Consider the following 15,793-nt stretch of genomic DNA (forward strand, 5'->3'; position numbering starts at 1 on the left):
AAAGATGCAAATGACACAATAAGTTTATTAAATATTGTTTAAAATACAATGTTGTGCGGATATAAGACATAAACAAGTTGTTGCTTTTGTATAAAAAAAACTTGGAGAAACATTTTATTTATTCTTACAGGGATCAGACTTTAACTAGTGTTGTGGGCGGAGCCTCACCCACACCATAATAAGTGCTTTAAATGTGGCTGAAGTAGATAAAACCTTTTCATTTGTACATATGAACATCCAACTCTTAATAAAATCACAATTTGAATTTAAATGCATACATTAAACTGAAGAAGACTCTTAGTGTGAACTTAACAGAGGAAACTCGCAAAACATTTCTGTATCATCGTATGAAACCTGCAAAGTCAGTGGCTCAGGTTGGATGATGCCGAGCTCTTGCTGTCCGTCTCTGAGTCGGTCTCCTCGCTGCCGCTGCTGGCTGCTCTCTGACCCCCTGGTGTGAGCCCGGACGTTTCCATCTGACCTGGATGCTCGGACATCACTCTGCCTTCACAAGACGTCTGTACGGGAAGAGGGAAATTATGCCTTTAGAGTCAAGTACCTTAGTGTTCTGACTTGTTTTGCTTGAGCTCAAGGGGAAACTCACCGATGTTTCCTGACTCCTCATCAGCTCTGTGATCTCGTCGTTCCAGCCGAGCATTTCCGCAAACCTCCGGACTGTGTCCGCCAAGTCGCCCAGCTCCAGGTGGTCTCCTCTCCGCAGTGGAACCTTCTCAAAGGGACCCACGGCGTGTCGGTTCAGCAGGAGACGTGGAACAGTGGAGCGCACCGTGTTCACGAGGCTGGCAAATGGCTCGATCTGAAACAATGAGTTAATAAATAAAAGAGCTTAACGTTTACCTACTTTAATGTTCTGGAAGTCTATTATAAGTAAAAACATTGGCGTCTACCTGTAAAGACGTGCCCATGATGATCAGCAGGTCTGCTTTGGGGAAGTCTTTCGTGTGGAGGAAATAATTTTGCGGAAGGTCCTCTCCAAAAAACACAACGTCAGGTTTGACCGTCGCGGCGCAGAATGTGCATATGGGAACGTTGCCATTCATAATAGCATGCTGGGAAACCAAGAAATACAGGAAATATTACTGCATTCGTACTCATCTTACTACTATTGTTGCTGGTGTTGGAGCAGAGAGGCGGACACACCTTGGCCTCTACAGCAGGATAAGGAGTGTAGCACAGGTGACAGGACGCTGTGGCAAAGCTACCGTGAGCTTCCACAAGTTTGTCGTCTGGGATGCCACATACTGTGAAGAAGGTTAATAAATATTATGAAGGACATTAAGAGCAATAAAGGTCATCCATTCAATAATACACATTATGCATCTAGACTACACATGTTATTGTGTGTGTACGTTTTTTAAACATCTATTTCTGGCTGTTTTTCTGCTCAAAGAAGGTCTCACTCACATTTCTCCAGTCCGTCGATGTTCTGTGTGTACAGGCGGAGCAGCAGGCCTTTGTGATGAAGCATGCGGATGAAATAGTGGATGTAGTTGGGTCGATGGCTACCAGGATACAGAGCTCTGGCCAGGGAGAAGAAAGGCTGCGGGTCATCGGAGAAGTAGTCGATGTTGAAGATGGCCTCTGGGTACGGGATGTTGTACTTCTCCAAGTTGGCGTACAGACCTGTGCCTGGAGTTCTGAAAACAAATGTGGATGACCAGACATTTTTACATTTTCATTTGATGCAAAGCAGCTGATCTTATGTTTTTTCCATAGGCATAAAAGGTTCAGTCTGTGAGATTTAGTGACATCTAGTGGTGAAGGTGTTGATTGCAACCAATAATAACAATCGTCAGCTCTGCCTCTCCCACCAAGCATGACAGAGAATCTACGGAAGCCTTCAGGTGACATTTGATTTGTCCATTCTGAGCTACTGTAGAAACATTATGGACGACCCGCTCCTGATGTAGATATAATAGGCTCAAAGGTAATGGAAACACACTTATTAATATTATATTCCATTTCTGCCAATACATCCCCATAAATCCTACACACTGGTCCTTTATTAATCTTTTTGAAACACCGGACAGTTTCTATAAACACGACACAGGTGAAGCACAATCAAAGTAATAACAGAGAAAGAAAAACATGCGGGTGCAGAGGGAGGGAACCCAGAGACACCAACCTGAAGTCTGGGATGCCGCTGGCTGTGCTGATTCCTGCTCCAGCCACCACCACCACATTTTTACAGCGTCCCAGCTTCACCAGCCGAGCCACAGATGCCAGACCACCCCGGGGCGAGGGCTTGGCAGCAGAGGTAGATGGGATGCCCCGAGGAGCTCCAGACCCAGAGGACTGTCCGTCCTGCACGGGGTCACTGCTAGTTTTGGACGTCTTTACTTTACTGGAGAGTGGGACGAGAAAAAGACACACAAACACAAAGGCTTCATTTGTATTGTGTCATTTACAAATCTATGTATTTGGGTATTTAAGTGTATGTAGGGTTAATGTGTGTACTTACTAACATAAAGGACATGACTTATTTTATTCTATTCCTTCTTCTCTTATCTTGACGATATCTTTAATTTATCCCCTCCATCATTTTTTATCAATGACAATAACATCTCCCTCTCATTTCCCTTCTAATGTTCATAGAGCTTTTAAAGTCACTGCGTCCTCACCTGGTGGGTAAAACCTTCTGTCCGCTCACGCTCATCTTGCTGAGGTCCTGGGCCAGAGCCGAGTCCGCCTGCTTCTTTCGTAGTTTTCCATACGGGCCCGGCCCAGAGTCCTGGCTCTCTGCTGGGTCGGTGTGTCGGACCTGGGGGGTGGAGCTGCGGGTTATCCTGGGGACTGCAGCAGGCTGGGGGCCTTTTTTATGGCAGCTGGACCTGGATCTGTTCATTCCAACACCTGTTGACAGCGAGATAGAAACTTCAAGTGAAACATGAAATCATTGTTCTTGGCTGTGATGTTTTCCAATTTGTCCAATGAGATTTGAATTGTCAGACATAAAAACTAAATGAAAAGTGGCTGCTTGTTTATTTTCCTTTCAATGCACTCTCTCTTTGTTTGGATTTTTTTTTAATGCACTAATTAGCTATTAACTAGTTTCCAGCAATTTGCTTTTTTATTTGCTCTCCCTCTGTCTTCCGTGTCCCATATTTAAAAAGCTGTTACACAGACATCACGGCGGTGTCCTTTTCCGCTCAGTGCACAGAGAGGAGCTGAGATGTTTTAAACCTGTCAACTGTTGAACAAAAGGTAACTGCTGCAATATATTTAGCACCCCCCCACCCCCACCCCACCTCCCTGCGCTCCTCAGCAGCTATGCTAATACAGTCCACAGCTGTGGCAGCTTTACTGTTCAGGGAAAGCGGAGGGTCGAGCTGTGGGGGGGGGGGTGAGAGTTAAAAGAGGGTGGCAGAGGTGAAAGAGAACCATAGATTGACTGTGTGTCAACAAACCCAGCTGGGAGAGAAAAGAGGATGCCCCCTAACGGCCCCCTTAAACTGAGGAGAGAGGGGGAGAGAGGGGATGCAGAGATAAATGATACGGAGGCGGGATTCAGTAAAGAGGGAACAGAGGAGAAGGAGCAGAAGAAGAAGAGAAGGAGGAAAGGAGGTGGGGGGGGCCTTCTTTTCCAAAGCTATTCTAGGCCTTCAAACAACTTCCATGAGGAATGAGTGTGAGCGATCAGGGAGAGGCAGCGAACAAGGACACAAAAGAACTACAACCCATAAAACACGACTGCTTCAGAGGGCGGCCGAGAGATAAGACGAGTTTTTACTCCAGCAGCAACCTCTCGCCCTCCGGAGGGGGGGCGGCAGGGGTCACCGGAGGTTTACACAGCAGCAGCATGGCCGGCAAATAAAAATAACAGCGTCTGGCATTAGAAACGATGGTCACAAAGCGTTTCTTTAATTGCCACATTAACAAATAAGGAGAATTAGTTATTAACAAAGTGATTAATGTAAAAGTTGGCGTTAAAAAAATCCTTTAAGCCATCTTAAAAGTCCAGCTACTTTCATTTTAGGCACTCAATCTTCTCTCACTTTGCCCGCACATTACTGCAGTCTTTTCTCTCCCCTGCACATCCTAAAGGACTATTAAAAACAGTGGGGGGGTGAGGGTCTCGCCTTTTGTCTGGGCTCTTCTCAAAAAGACACTGCTGAGTACAGGCAATAAATCAGCAGCCCAGTTATTAAGGTCTCACACAGATGGTGCAGAGCAGCAGCAGCAGCAGCCCCAGTCTCTATCTGAACACACACACATGTTGGCTGTACTCCCTCCATTCTATATTATGAAATTTACTAAATTAAACTGGACTGATGGGGGGGGGAAACGTTAAAGAGAGAGAGAACTTAAACATGGGAGCTCATCTGTTGACTGAAGGAAACTGATGAGGCAACTAAAGGTTACAAGTGAAAAGAGAGCAGCAGAGGGCAAAGTTAACTAATGAAGGACACTTCAGCAACAACCTGAAACAAGTGCAGATGGAGCACGTGCACAGTTCTGCAGTCGTTTGTTTGCAGGATCACACAAAAACTACTCAGCTCAAGTTTTATGGATGGGTGGGACACGACCCCGAGGAAGGAACTGTTACATTTTGTTGCGGATCCAGGATTTTTTTTTCTCACTTAACTTGTTTTTCAACATTTTCTTTATCATATTTTTATAGGTCAGATTTGGTCAGGTTCAATTCCACCACGCATGCTGTCATTATTCTTTAATGACAAATAAATCCGTGTATAAATGACAAAAGGCTTTAAAAGGATTTGAGAGCCCCTCCACCTCCCACCCTCTTTTTTGGCCTTTCACACTACATCACTCTCCCCAGTCGACAAGCTGAGCTCAGCGTGTCCCAGGCCCGGACCACCAGGAGTGTGGCTGCTCATATGAGGGTTACAGTCATCTAATTAGGACAGTCCTACAACACTGGGCACACCCCAGTGTTCACCATTACACCCCCGAACAGTAATCCGTTTACAGCACCAGAGGCTGAGACAAAACGATGGAACAGCAGCGAGGAGCAACAGGAGTTTGTGTCGAATCAACAAAAACATTTACTGCTCAACTTCCTGTTTTGAATAATCGATGTGATGTCAAAGATCCGGATTATTTCTACTCTTAAAAATCACTAATTGAAAGCAGATGTGAATAGTATTTGAGTATTAATTCAGTCTTTCTCTGCTTATTCTTAATAAGTCATATGTTTTTCACACACAGCAGGTACAGAAATTTCTATTTTAAGACCTACATGCACACGGTTTGTTTTTTCTTTCTTGTTCATTCATATTTTCAAGATATGTTTTCCTTTGTCATTCATTTATATATTTTTATAAATCAGAGAAACATGGTTTTAAAATGGTTTTATGTCTAGTGAGCAAAAAAAAAAAGCAGCACACACCAACAATAAATGCTCCTGATAAGAAACTATGACATTTTAAATGCTAAAAGCCGTTATACAGATGAACCATAACTATACAACAACACACTTTCCTCCAGTTATTTAAAGAGCCTGCACCAACACAGTCATTCCCAGACACTGACCCATCAGAGCTCTGGTCACACTGAGGTCAGCTGAAGTTACACTTTACTGAGAATTACACATCATCATCATCATCTTCATCATCCAGGCTCACACCAACTCCTCTTCAATCTCAGTACATGACCTTATAAACATCACAGGCTATGTTCCATCCTCTAGCTCCCCCCCCTGGTCCACCACCATAGAAAATAAAAATCACACTAGAACCAATTTGTTCCACCCACTGTCGCTTGTGATAGCGCCACCTGCTGGCCTCCTTGCAGTTTCTCACATCCCAAGTTAGCTAGAAGTCAAGATCCAGCTCACATGCTTCTATTTGCCAGTCTCAGGGTCGCAGGTACAAGAGCTCACTGCCCTGTGTTTACCCTCTGCCCACTCTGACCTGTTAGACGTCCAATCTGTTTTCATCAGGACCTTCATTTGCACTGATGATTCTTTCATGTATCTGTCCTGTCACATGTCTTCGTTACTGATTCTCCTATAAACCACATGAAAAGCTGATTAGTAACCAACTCAGCTCAATGACTATTATCAGGATTGTTTACAATAAAACAAAAACCGGGGAAAAAGCAACAGATTTTTGAGAAGCTGGAACCAGAAGATGTTGGACATTTTTAGCTGTGATTAATAACATGATGAGTAAATATTATTTTAGCCCAATGATTAATTAATTATTGAAATTGTCTGGTCAGGGACTAATCAAATTTCTATATTAACAGCAATGATCATTTCAACAATATATCAACAGGTCTGCTTCTAAGAAATTAAAATAAACTTCCTGACACGTTTGTCTGAACCTTTTTCTTAATTTACTCAAATAAAAACTGCACCATAAAATACTGCGATCCACTTAATCCAGCTGTAATGAGTTTATTATTGTTTTGTTTCCGATTATATACCGTATCAAAATTTTTTTTTCTTTTGATTCCAGTCCAAATACAATACAACTAAAAAATTATCTATAATCAGATTCATATTCATTGTCGATGTCAACATCTACCTGTTAGTAACATGTCAGCTGTGTGTTAAAGGGGATTTGGTTAATTTTAATGAGGGGCTTTTCCCCTTCAACCCACCATTTAACCCTCCACTTACAGCAGATTGACAACCGCCAGCTTTGATCTCTAGCCCCCCCCCCCCAAAAAAAAACAAAAATGCAGGAAGGGCACCAGGTAACCATGGAAACCTCTTCATTACTTATTTGGAGAGGGGACGGCTCTATGTTCTCCTTCCCCACCTGCTCACTAATGACATTTCACTCTGTGTAGCATCTTTGTCGGACTCTCCGATGACACAAAGCAGCGAGTCCTAATTTGTTTTGGTGTATTGTTTGTGCTAACAGTGTGAGGAGGCGGGTGGTGGAGAGACAGTTGTGTCCAGTGGGTCGATGACTGACTAACAACTCGTCCTGTGACTCCTCTGACGACGCACCGGCCCTGAATCAAACACCACTCAACCAATAATGAGACGTGGTGTTAATTAAACCAACAGATTCAGAATCTGAAAGTAAACAGTGCGTTTTTTGTTACATCATCCCAACTGAAAACACACGTCCACTCACAGTTTGCACCAATTATAATAGTGATAGACGTGTTTAGCCTCCAGTAACGAAGCATTTTGACATTCTACAAAATAAAGACTGTCCATTAATACAAGAAATCTAACGCTCCAACAAAACAGGAAAGTCAATATCACCTGTTCTCCCAATTTTAATTTTAAGCACATCAATATTTGACTATAAACACATTTGTATACATTTTAATTTCATGAAAACTGACCCAAAAAAAGCAAATCTTCACATTTGAGAAGTTGGAGAAACATAAAGTTTTGATTTTTTTTGGCTTTGATGATGAGTTTGAGTTGTACCGTTAATATTTATTTGTTGATTGTTTAAAAGATGAAATGTTTCCGCACTAAAGCCGTCAAAGGGTCAGTTACGCTCACAGAATCGACCTTTGGAAAACCCAAGACATCTAACATTGAGGTCATTTTGCATCAAGCAGCGTGAGTCACTGTGTGTGTGACAAATCCTGAGAGGAAATATCTTTTGATAAGCACAACTTTCCCATCGCTGTGCAACTGCTGATTGAGTTCTGACCCTTTTTATACAGTCTATGGTTCTGACACATACAAAAGACTAAGTTCACAACCAAGCTGAGGTTTTGCAGCAGTAAGGCTACACTGCCACCTGCTGGAGCCTCTGTCTCATTACATGTGAAAAAAAGAAAAACAACCAGTGCCACACAACACTGTGGTGTGTGAATAACTTCTATATGAGGGTTTACTGTTTAACAAAGATACACAGTTTAATCTTCAAACCATCAAACCAGTTTAACCAGCAAATACAGTCAATATGCAGCCATTCGTCTTTATGACAAAAGAAATAACATATGGCACAAAATGTGGACGGCTTCAGTTCCCTGTGGAGGCGTTGATTATGCCTCCTGTCGCTGAAAGTGATTATAGTTTGCTCTGTTGATTTTCTTTATAAAACGATGTTATTATGGTTGAGGATTAGACTCAGAAATCCTGTGGGGGACATCTTGTTTTTCTACATATTATTTGTTTAACAGATTAAGAAAATGGCTATTTGCATTTGGATCATGCATTAGTTACAAGCATCAGCATGTATATCCCATCCAGACATGTTTTAAGACTTGGGGAATGACGTGGGAATGAAATCCAGAATCTGTGGATTTACAAATACATTTCAAAAACTGCTGGACATGACAGTCTCACTGTGTGTGCACTGGAGGTTTCCACATCACACTGGTGTCAGGTGCATAGTTGACCCTCAGCAGTCAACAAACCTAAAGTAAATAGGCTCAATAACAGTATTTCATTAAAGAGGAATAACACTGAGCAGTGTCACGTGAGATAAACAAACTCTGGAGAGTCTGGAAACAAACGTTTGTGAATATTCAGTGACATAAATATATTTACCTAGAAGTCCTAGAAGTCCACATCCCCAAACTTCCTAATAATAATAATAATAATAATAATAATAATAATAATAATAATAATAATAATAACGGTGTATTTAACGTTAGAATAAGGACATGATTCATGATAGCTACCTGTCTGTGCAGACGGAGGATGAGGAGCAGTCTGCAGACTCCGTTGTTTCAATCACATCCAGGAGGAAACGCACCGAGCTTCTCTGAGCTCCCCTGGTGTTTGTGTTGTTTACAGTCAGATCAACAACAACAACAACAACAACCTCAGCTTCACTCGACGTTCAGATCGAACTCACTCTGTTGATCTGCGGGCGGATGAACGGTGAGTTTTTAGAGGACGGAGCTGTCACTCTGCGGCTGTTTCCGGCTGCATAATAATTCATTACGAATACAGGCGGGAAACAGAGTTGGAGTCACGTGGTGCTGCACTTCCGCTTTCCTATTCCGGTGGTGTTTTTTTTGTTTTTTTATTACTATCAAATTATAAACAAACAAAAACAAAGAAGGCAAATTCCTGTTTTCTGTCTTTAGACTAAGGTGGAGCGCAAAAATAAAAGTAATTTGAAAACACATAAGACAGCAAAAATCTGTTTGTGTGTGTGTGGGGGTGTGTGTGTGTTCTAGGAGCCCCCCTTTTTTTAATAATTTTTATTAGATAACTCCTAAACAATTACAGTATATGTAGCCAGCACAAGAATGAAGAAAAGAAAGAAGAAAAGAAAGAAGGAAGAAGAAGTCATGCATTTTTAAAGAATGGATTGACTGTATCACCAAGCATGGGAGAAAAAGGCAGAATATTTAGTTTGAGGCCAAGTTGTAAAAGTTGTAGAATAGTCTGTAATTTAGTTTTGAAGTGAAATACAATGGTATGTTTGATAAATATATAGGAAACTATATTTAAAAACTGCACCAGTTCCAGCAAGGCCTACTGAATAAACTATATAAAAAGTGAAAGTGTGTGCGTATGAAAAATTAAAACTTTGTTCCTTCCTAAAAAACACGTTCTGCCTCTGACCCTCAAAGCCTGTGAGAACATCAGGTTCTTCAGTTTGGTTTTAAATATGTCAGGAGGAGAGCACTTTAATTGTTAAAGGTAAAACCAACAGGTTTGAAACAGATATTCATGAAGGCCTCGTAATCATTTAACTTTATAATATATTTTACATGTCTTCAAACAAATATGCAAATAACCAAATTAACACAAACAAGCTGCAACACGATGAATACGCAGCCTCCAGAGCCCCCAGGCCCTGGAACAGATTCCAGATTTGCCTGTTAAGTAACTCAGCCTTGATAAATTCATGCATTTTAACATTTCTGGTCAGAAAATACATGACAATTAGATTGTTTCACCGTTAAAGGGATAATATTTGATGTACGATCTAATAATAAAAAAAGATGACACACGTCATTTCTTATTTGGAAGGGGAGGAGGTCGTCTTGTGGTATTTGGGTGATTATTGGATTAGAGTCCTCTCTCGCCAAAGTTACAGCCTGGGCCCCTGCACAAAATAAACCTTCAGGTTGTCATGTGTTTCCACATGCATTGATTCCCCACACAGCAAAGGGATGTGTTTGTCTTTAATTATCACCAAAACCTTTTAAAATCATTTCTGGATCTATAAGTTGAAGTTTCAGTCCAGGAGGCAGACACCCTCTCTTTATGTTTATAGGCTTAAAACCTTCCTTTGTGATAAAGCTTATATTAGAGGTGGCTCAGGCCTGACTTGGACCAGCTCTTAAGCTGCTGTAGGCCGATAGGCTGCTGGAGGACACATGACACATGGAGCTTCTCTTTCCTCCTCTACCTCAGCACCACATCAATGTCTTATTAATACATGTTACTGACTTGATAGAGTCCTATCGCTGCAGCTCCAGGATCACAGCTGTGGACCGATTCATGGACGGTGGATCGTGGTGCCACCTGATCATGGATTATTACTACAACTAGATTGCTTAGATATGCCTACTCGCATTTATTAACACTGTCATTACAATTGTCATTGCTGCTCTGTTTATCTCTGTCAAGACATTGTCTTTTGTATAAATACTTGAAATACGTGAGGGATCCCTCACATGTGACTCTCTCTAAGGTTTCTATATATTTTTCCCCCATTTAAAAAGTTTATTTTGATGGTTTTTCCTCATTCTTATAAGACTAATTGTGAATATGGGCTGTACAAGTAAAATGTGATTGATTGATTGATTGTTTGAAAGTGAACTATAAACACTGCACAGTCCTAACCAAAACAGGTTGTAATCACAGACAACACCACCTTGTTTTTTGTATTACATGTGTTTGTACTTGTGTGAAGTCATCAGTGCAGAGTGTGTGTGTTTTTCCTGGGTGGAGACTGAGATCCTCCTAAAAACACACGCACACAACCTAGTCACACACCCGCAGCAGCAGCAGCAGCAGCTCCACTGTCCCAGGCCGAGGAAACAGAGAGGTGCCCCCGCTCAGCTCCACACACACAGCCCACATTACCGCGGATCTCTGTGTCACTAGCCAGGTACGTGCTGCTCGTTGTGCACTTTGTGTGGAGGGACTCGAACCGTGTTGTCTTGAGGAACCAGCCTCACCGCAGCAGCACTCTGCCCCGGACACAGGCTGCCGAAACACGGATATAAGTGGTGGGTGTTGCGGTGAAAACCGTTAGTGGTGTTTTGTGTGGGTTGACGTGTCTGTTCTGTTCGGACGTAAAAGAGTCAACAAATAATCTGCTCCTGGTTTGAGACGAGAAGGAAAACAACACGTAGCTTTAATAAAAAAAAGTTTGTTGCTAAGTTTTCATTCGTACGGGAACTTTTTCAGCAAGAGTCCACGGCCGCTTCTTTACGTTAGCTAAAGTTGAACGTAAGGTACGCGTAAACAGATGCTGTGCGTTAGCTACCTAGCTGCGGAGTTAGGCCTCCACCCAACTAACCGCTGCTTTATGTCTGACTCTGAGAGCCAATGATCACACGTTGTGTAGCCGCCACACAACCGTCAACACAAATAACAGTGTCCCGTGTTTCGTAACTTCTCAATAAAACCACCCGGATGAAAAGCGAGTCCCGGAGAGAAGCAGCGTGTGATCACTACAAGTGCAACTGTCGCACAAGTTCTGTGGCTCAAAGCTGTGTTGTTATTCAGCATCAGTAGCGTCGTGTGTCCCTGCTGCTGTGTTGTAACCAGTAGTGCAGCTCTGTGGCCGGCTGGGAACAGGTCTGCCTGGTTTTGGGATCAGCAGCAACACCCAAAGAACAGGCTCCTTTATTACTTTAACACACTGTGACTATTACAGCCCCATTACGAGCACACTGGTGATAAGGCTCTCTGGCACATCAGTAAGTAATAATCAGTACTTAAGTGTAAGGTGGGGACGTATAAATCAATCAACTTTTATTTGTATAGCCCATATTCACAAATCACAATTTGTCTCATAGGGCTTTAACAAGGTGCGGAATCCTCTTTTTCTTAACCCTCAACAAGAGTAAGGAACAACTACTCAAAAAAACCCTTTTAACAGGGGAAAGAAACGTAGAGACCTCAGAGAGCCACATGTGAGGGATCACCTCTCCCAGGACGCACAGGCGTGCAATAGATGCTGCGTGTAACTGACAACATCAGCAAAATAACAGTATTTACAACATTGATTAGAAGAGAGAGTTTGTTCCATAATGGAATCAAGTATGTCAATGTTTGTAAGTAAGAAAAATGTCCGATAGAGATGAAGGGAGCAGCAATGACAGATGAATTGAGGAGTTACTGTCAGTAATGGTAGAATGTGTGAGTCGGGGCGTTGTGTATCAAGCTGAGTCTTGTTGTCATCATAGTCCGCTTCATGTTCATTTGTTTTTCGGTCACTACTTTCACAGTGAACTCAACCAAACAGTCATCTCCTCTCTCCAAAACCTCCGCCAAGGAGTTCTTTGTCTTCACCCCTGTCCATTAGTTGGTTAGTTTGTTTGTTTGTGAACTAGATACACTGAACGTATTTCCATGAAACTCGGTGGATGGATGGGACACGGGTAAAGGAAGAATCCGTTTATTCTGCTGCAGGTCAGGATTAAGGGACAGATCTAAGAATTGTATTTATCACTTAAGTTAGCATTGCAAGATTGGCTGATGTCAACATTTTCATTATTTTTCTCAGGGAATAATGCATTGATTTTGATGGGGATGGGGGGAAATCAGGCATAGTTAAATAATGGGTAATAGAATATACTAGTGGCGGGGAATATGTCAAAAATTATACCAAGAAAAAAATGCTCATATCAGACGATATTGATGAGGACAGGTGTCCCGGTCCATTAGGCATGAGGGGTATGGAAATGGATGTGAATCATTCTGCCTTCAGAGTCTTGACTCAATTGAACACATTTGGACTGACGTGTTCGACAGTGCTCTTCACCACCACCTTCTAAACAACAAATCGGGGAATACGTTTTGTAAGAGTCATGCTCCATCCCTCCAGTAAAGTTGTACAAAAGCTTAATACCTAACTAAGACACTTAATGTTGTTTTTTTTTCCTTTAATTTTTTTCATCTGTCTGGATTTCCTCTTCAATTTCCAACCACTGACTTGGTCTCAAAGGGTGAAATCTCCACCAGTTTATTGGTGATGCCCTTTTTACACGAGAGTATCAAGAGGAGAAAAACAACTTCTGCGTGTGGATCAAATAAACGAGACTGGAAAAATATTGAAAACCAGATGCCTTGTTTCGACAAACAAGACTGGGAGAAAAAAACAGACAAAATATGCAACAGGCACTGGACTCTGCAGGGTTTACATCATAAGGGAGAAAACTATTTTGGGTAACAGCATCACTGTTTGGTGTGGGAAACCTGCACTTTACAGCATGTGTGTTCATAATGTGTCTGAGTTTCTCTCTGTAATTGTGTCATTTACTCTCTTTACCCAGCGAGATGAGTCAGGCGGAGCAGGCACCTGAGGACATGCCTGCATACCTGGATAATGAGCCAGATACTACAGGTAAGTTTAGTCGCACAGTTGTTTTGAGGAGGGGAAACTTCAGTTTATTCACGCCTGTGTGCTCAAAAGTTCACCGTCATGTCATAGAACAGTTTTCAGCCAATAATCAGAGACATGAATCACTGCTTCTGCGTAGTGATTGGCTGTTTTTAAGGCCTCAAACTACAGGTGTAACAGGAAGAAAACAGTAATAAGCTGCATGTTGCTCTGGATGACATGATCCGTCTTTTAACTCAGCCACTGTAGTTATATACAGTCAAGTCCAAATTTAACCTTGAAGTGTATTTTTCTGGCACTTTTGCTTTTATGTGACGGAGACAGTAAAGATATGACACGGAATCCGGGGTGTTGAGATGATATGTCCACCCCTTTAAACCCTGAGGCCACCAGGAGGCCCCATTAACCCATTTTCAAAAGCAAAAATGAAATGTTTGAAATTATAATGAACTTTTTCTTCTAAATATTTAAACAGTTAACCAAAAGTTTCCCTTATTTCAGAATCGTATGTGTCATGCTAACATCTGTATGGTTGGTCTATTGTGTATTTTTCTTACGTTACGTGTTGTACCTCTGCCTTCAAGACTTTTGAGACCTTGATTTCATCTGTTATGTGCAATATATTAATTCTCAATTATTTAAGATGTTTACCCTTTTATAGATTTTCTATTTATTCTCTGTTATTTATATGTATTCTTTTATTATCATTTTAAGCCTGTTCAGCATTGTGGTCTACGTTGGTTGTTTTTAAATGTGCTGTCTAAATACACTTTGACTTGACAGGAGAAACATGAGCAAGGTGGCGGTGACATGTTGAATCTTAAACTGTTGCTTTTGTTGTTTTAAATCAGAGGGCAACAAGGACCACCCACAGACACAGCCGGGCATGTTTGGCAGGCTGGCGGGGGGCCTGTATGGTGCCACCAGGGGAGCTATAGGAGCAACGGTGGGCGGCGTGACGTGGATTGGAGGAAAGAGTCTGGACCTCACCAAGAGCGCCGTCAGCACTGTAGTGGCTGTGCCTGCCATGGGAGTGGGGCTGGTTAAAGGCGGCGTGTGCGCTGTAGCTGGAGGAGTGTCTTCTATCGGCTCTGCAGTGGTCAGCAGAGTTCCCATAGGAGGAGGTAAAAAGAAAGACAAGTCTGACTGACGGGGAGAGGAGGAGGAGGAGGAGGAGGAGAGTGAGCCCACTCAGCCGAGTTGTGTGAGCACGCACTGTTCGGATTCATCAGCAAGTAAAGACCAAAAGAGGACAAAAACATTCAGTGAACATGTTTGGGTGAGGGGGTCTGTGCTTTGTTTTATTTCTTTAGTTTCTGTTATTATGTGGCATGGACCCGCAAAGCAAGAACTTATAAAGACTCTCCGACTGTTAAAGGAAAATACATCAAACCATTCTCACCAGTGCCTGAAACTGCTCGAATGAGTTTCATTTTTTTTATAAAAATTCACGTCTGTGTTTTCCCTACAGTCACTTTTGCAGCAGGAGAACAGCTCAGAGTGTAAATGCTACATTTCACCTGCAAGACAATCAATGATCCGTGATGATCTAAAACTGTCATGAGGTTTTTCCTGGGGAATGGAAATATTTCACTATCAAATAACAGACATTTATTCACCTTTGTTCACAAAACAGTCTGATGAAAGATGTGATTTTATACAACTACAGTCCAGTTTCATATCTACACTTAATCACCTGAATATTTGATATTGCCTTGTGGTGATTATATTGTCAGCTCAGTGGAAGGCAACTTGTGTTTTTGTTTCAGAATCTAACATATTACAATAAAATGTGTCGCAATCTAAAAAAACAAGAATATTTACATTTTAGTGAACTGTATCTCCTGTCAAAGCATTAATTGATTTACTGTGACTGTACCAGTAGAGTCCAAGTTCATTGAATCATGTTTTACATACTGCTCTTCTTTTGACTGGTTGTTTTGACAGTTACTGCGACCTGTTGGTTTGTTTTGCTCTCATAAAGTATGTTAACATGTGCCCTTGAAATAAAATAAAAGCTGGATCATGGCATTAATCTCTTCGATTGCACCAAAGAAGATAGGTTTTCAACCCAAGTGTTCTCGTAGGTGCCTCCATATTGCTTCAGGTCACTGTGTTTACTGTTGTTGCAATCTGATGGCTGGTTTTCTTGGCAATACACTTTGTATTTCAAATATCAAGTACATTTTAAGATGACAAACCTGTAAAACACCTTTTTTTTTCTAAATTTACCTTTGTTTTATCAGTTTGGCAGAATGTTTGCTGAACAGTTAGAATAATTAAAACATGACAATATTGTAATCAGAACTTGTTTAAATAAAATATGCTGAAGGTTGTGTATGCACTGT

General features: G+C 41.7%; 2 protein-coding genes across 4 annotated transcripts; one reads left to right on the forward strand and one right to left on the reverse strand.

The window, feature by feature from the left end:
- Window positions 1–7: 7 nt before the first annotated feature.
- On the reverse strand, window positions 8–8,860 carry si:dkey-103i16.6 (uncharacterized protein LOC557125 homolog). Of its 2 annotated transcripts, XM_035156977.1 has the most exons (9): window positions 8,590–8,860; window positions 5,895–5,990; window positions 2,643–2,874; window positions 2,147–2,365; window positions 1,426–1,658; window positions 1,162–1,262; window positions 909–1,070; window positions 605–817; window positions 8–518 (listed from the first exon to the last, which is right to left on the reverse strand). In XM_035156977.1, the coding sequence occupies exons 3-9, from the start codon at window positions 2,864–2,866 to the stop codon at window positions 363–365; spliced, it is 1,308 nt and encodes a 435-aa protein (XP_035012868.1). In that variant the 5' UTR covers window positions 2,867–2,874; window positions 5,895–5,990; window positions 8,590–8,860; the 3' UTR covers window positions 8–362. The 2 variants fall into 2 exon arrangements, with proteins under 2 accessions (XP_035012868.1, XP_035012867.1); XM_035156976.1 differs by lacking the exon at window positions 5,895–5,990.
- Window positions 8,861–10,824: 1,964 nt separating this feature from the next.
- On the forward strand, window positions 10,825–15,785 carry tmem263 (transmembrane protein 263). Of its 2 annotated transcripts, none has more exons than XM_035157303.2 (3): window positions 10,825–10,982; window positions 13,378–13,448; window positions 14,297–15,785. In XM_035157303.2, exons 2-3 carry the CDS (start codon window positions 13,382–13,384, stop codon window positions 14,593–14,595), a joined length of 366 nt encoding a protein of 121 aa, XP_035013194.1. In that variant the 5' UTR covers window positions 10,825–10,982; window positions 13,378–13,381; the 3' UTR covers window positions 14,596–15,785. The 2 variants fall into 2 exon arrangements, with proteins under 2 accessions (XP_035013194.1, XP_035013195.1); XM_035157304.2 differs by having other exon boundaries at window positions 10,964–11,103.
- Window positions 15,786–15,793: the final 8 nt, after the last annotated feature.

The sequence above is a fragment of the Hippoglossus stenolepis genome, chromosome 5, assembly GCF_022539355.2.
Source record: "Hippoglossus stenolepis isolate QCI-W04-F060 chromosome 5, HSTE1.2, whole genome shotgun sequence".
Taxonomy (NCBI): domain Eukaryota; kingdom Metazoa; phylum Chordata; class Actinopteri; order Pleuronectiformes; family Pleuronectidae; genus Hippoglossus; species Hippoglossus stenolepis.

Bases quoted from the DNA above. Each gene is read 5' to 3' on its own strand.
- tmem263 (XM_035157303.2), top strand. From the start codon at position 13,382: ATGAGTCAGGCGGAGCAGGCACCTGAGGACATGCCTGCATACCTGGAT. The intron at 13,449-14,296 runs GTAAGTTTAGTC...GTTTTAAATCAG, and splicing joins TAATGAGCCAGATACTACAG to AGGGCAACAAGGACCACCCA.
- si:dkey-103i16.6 (XM_035156976.1), bottom strand. From the start codon at position 2,866: ATGAACAGATCCAGGTCCAGCTGCCATAAAAAAGGCCCCCAGCCTGCT. The intron at 2,366-2,642 runs GTGAGGACGCAG...CCCACTCTCCAG, and splicing joins CAGAAGGTTTTACCCACCAG to TAAAGTAAAGACGTCCAAAA. The intron at 1,071-1,161 runs GTGTGTCCGCCT...TTGGTTTCCCAG, and splicing joins ATCCTGCTGTAGAGGCCAAG to CATGCTATTATGAATGGCAA.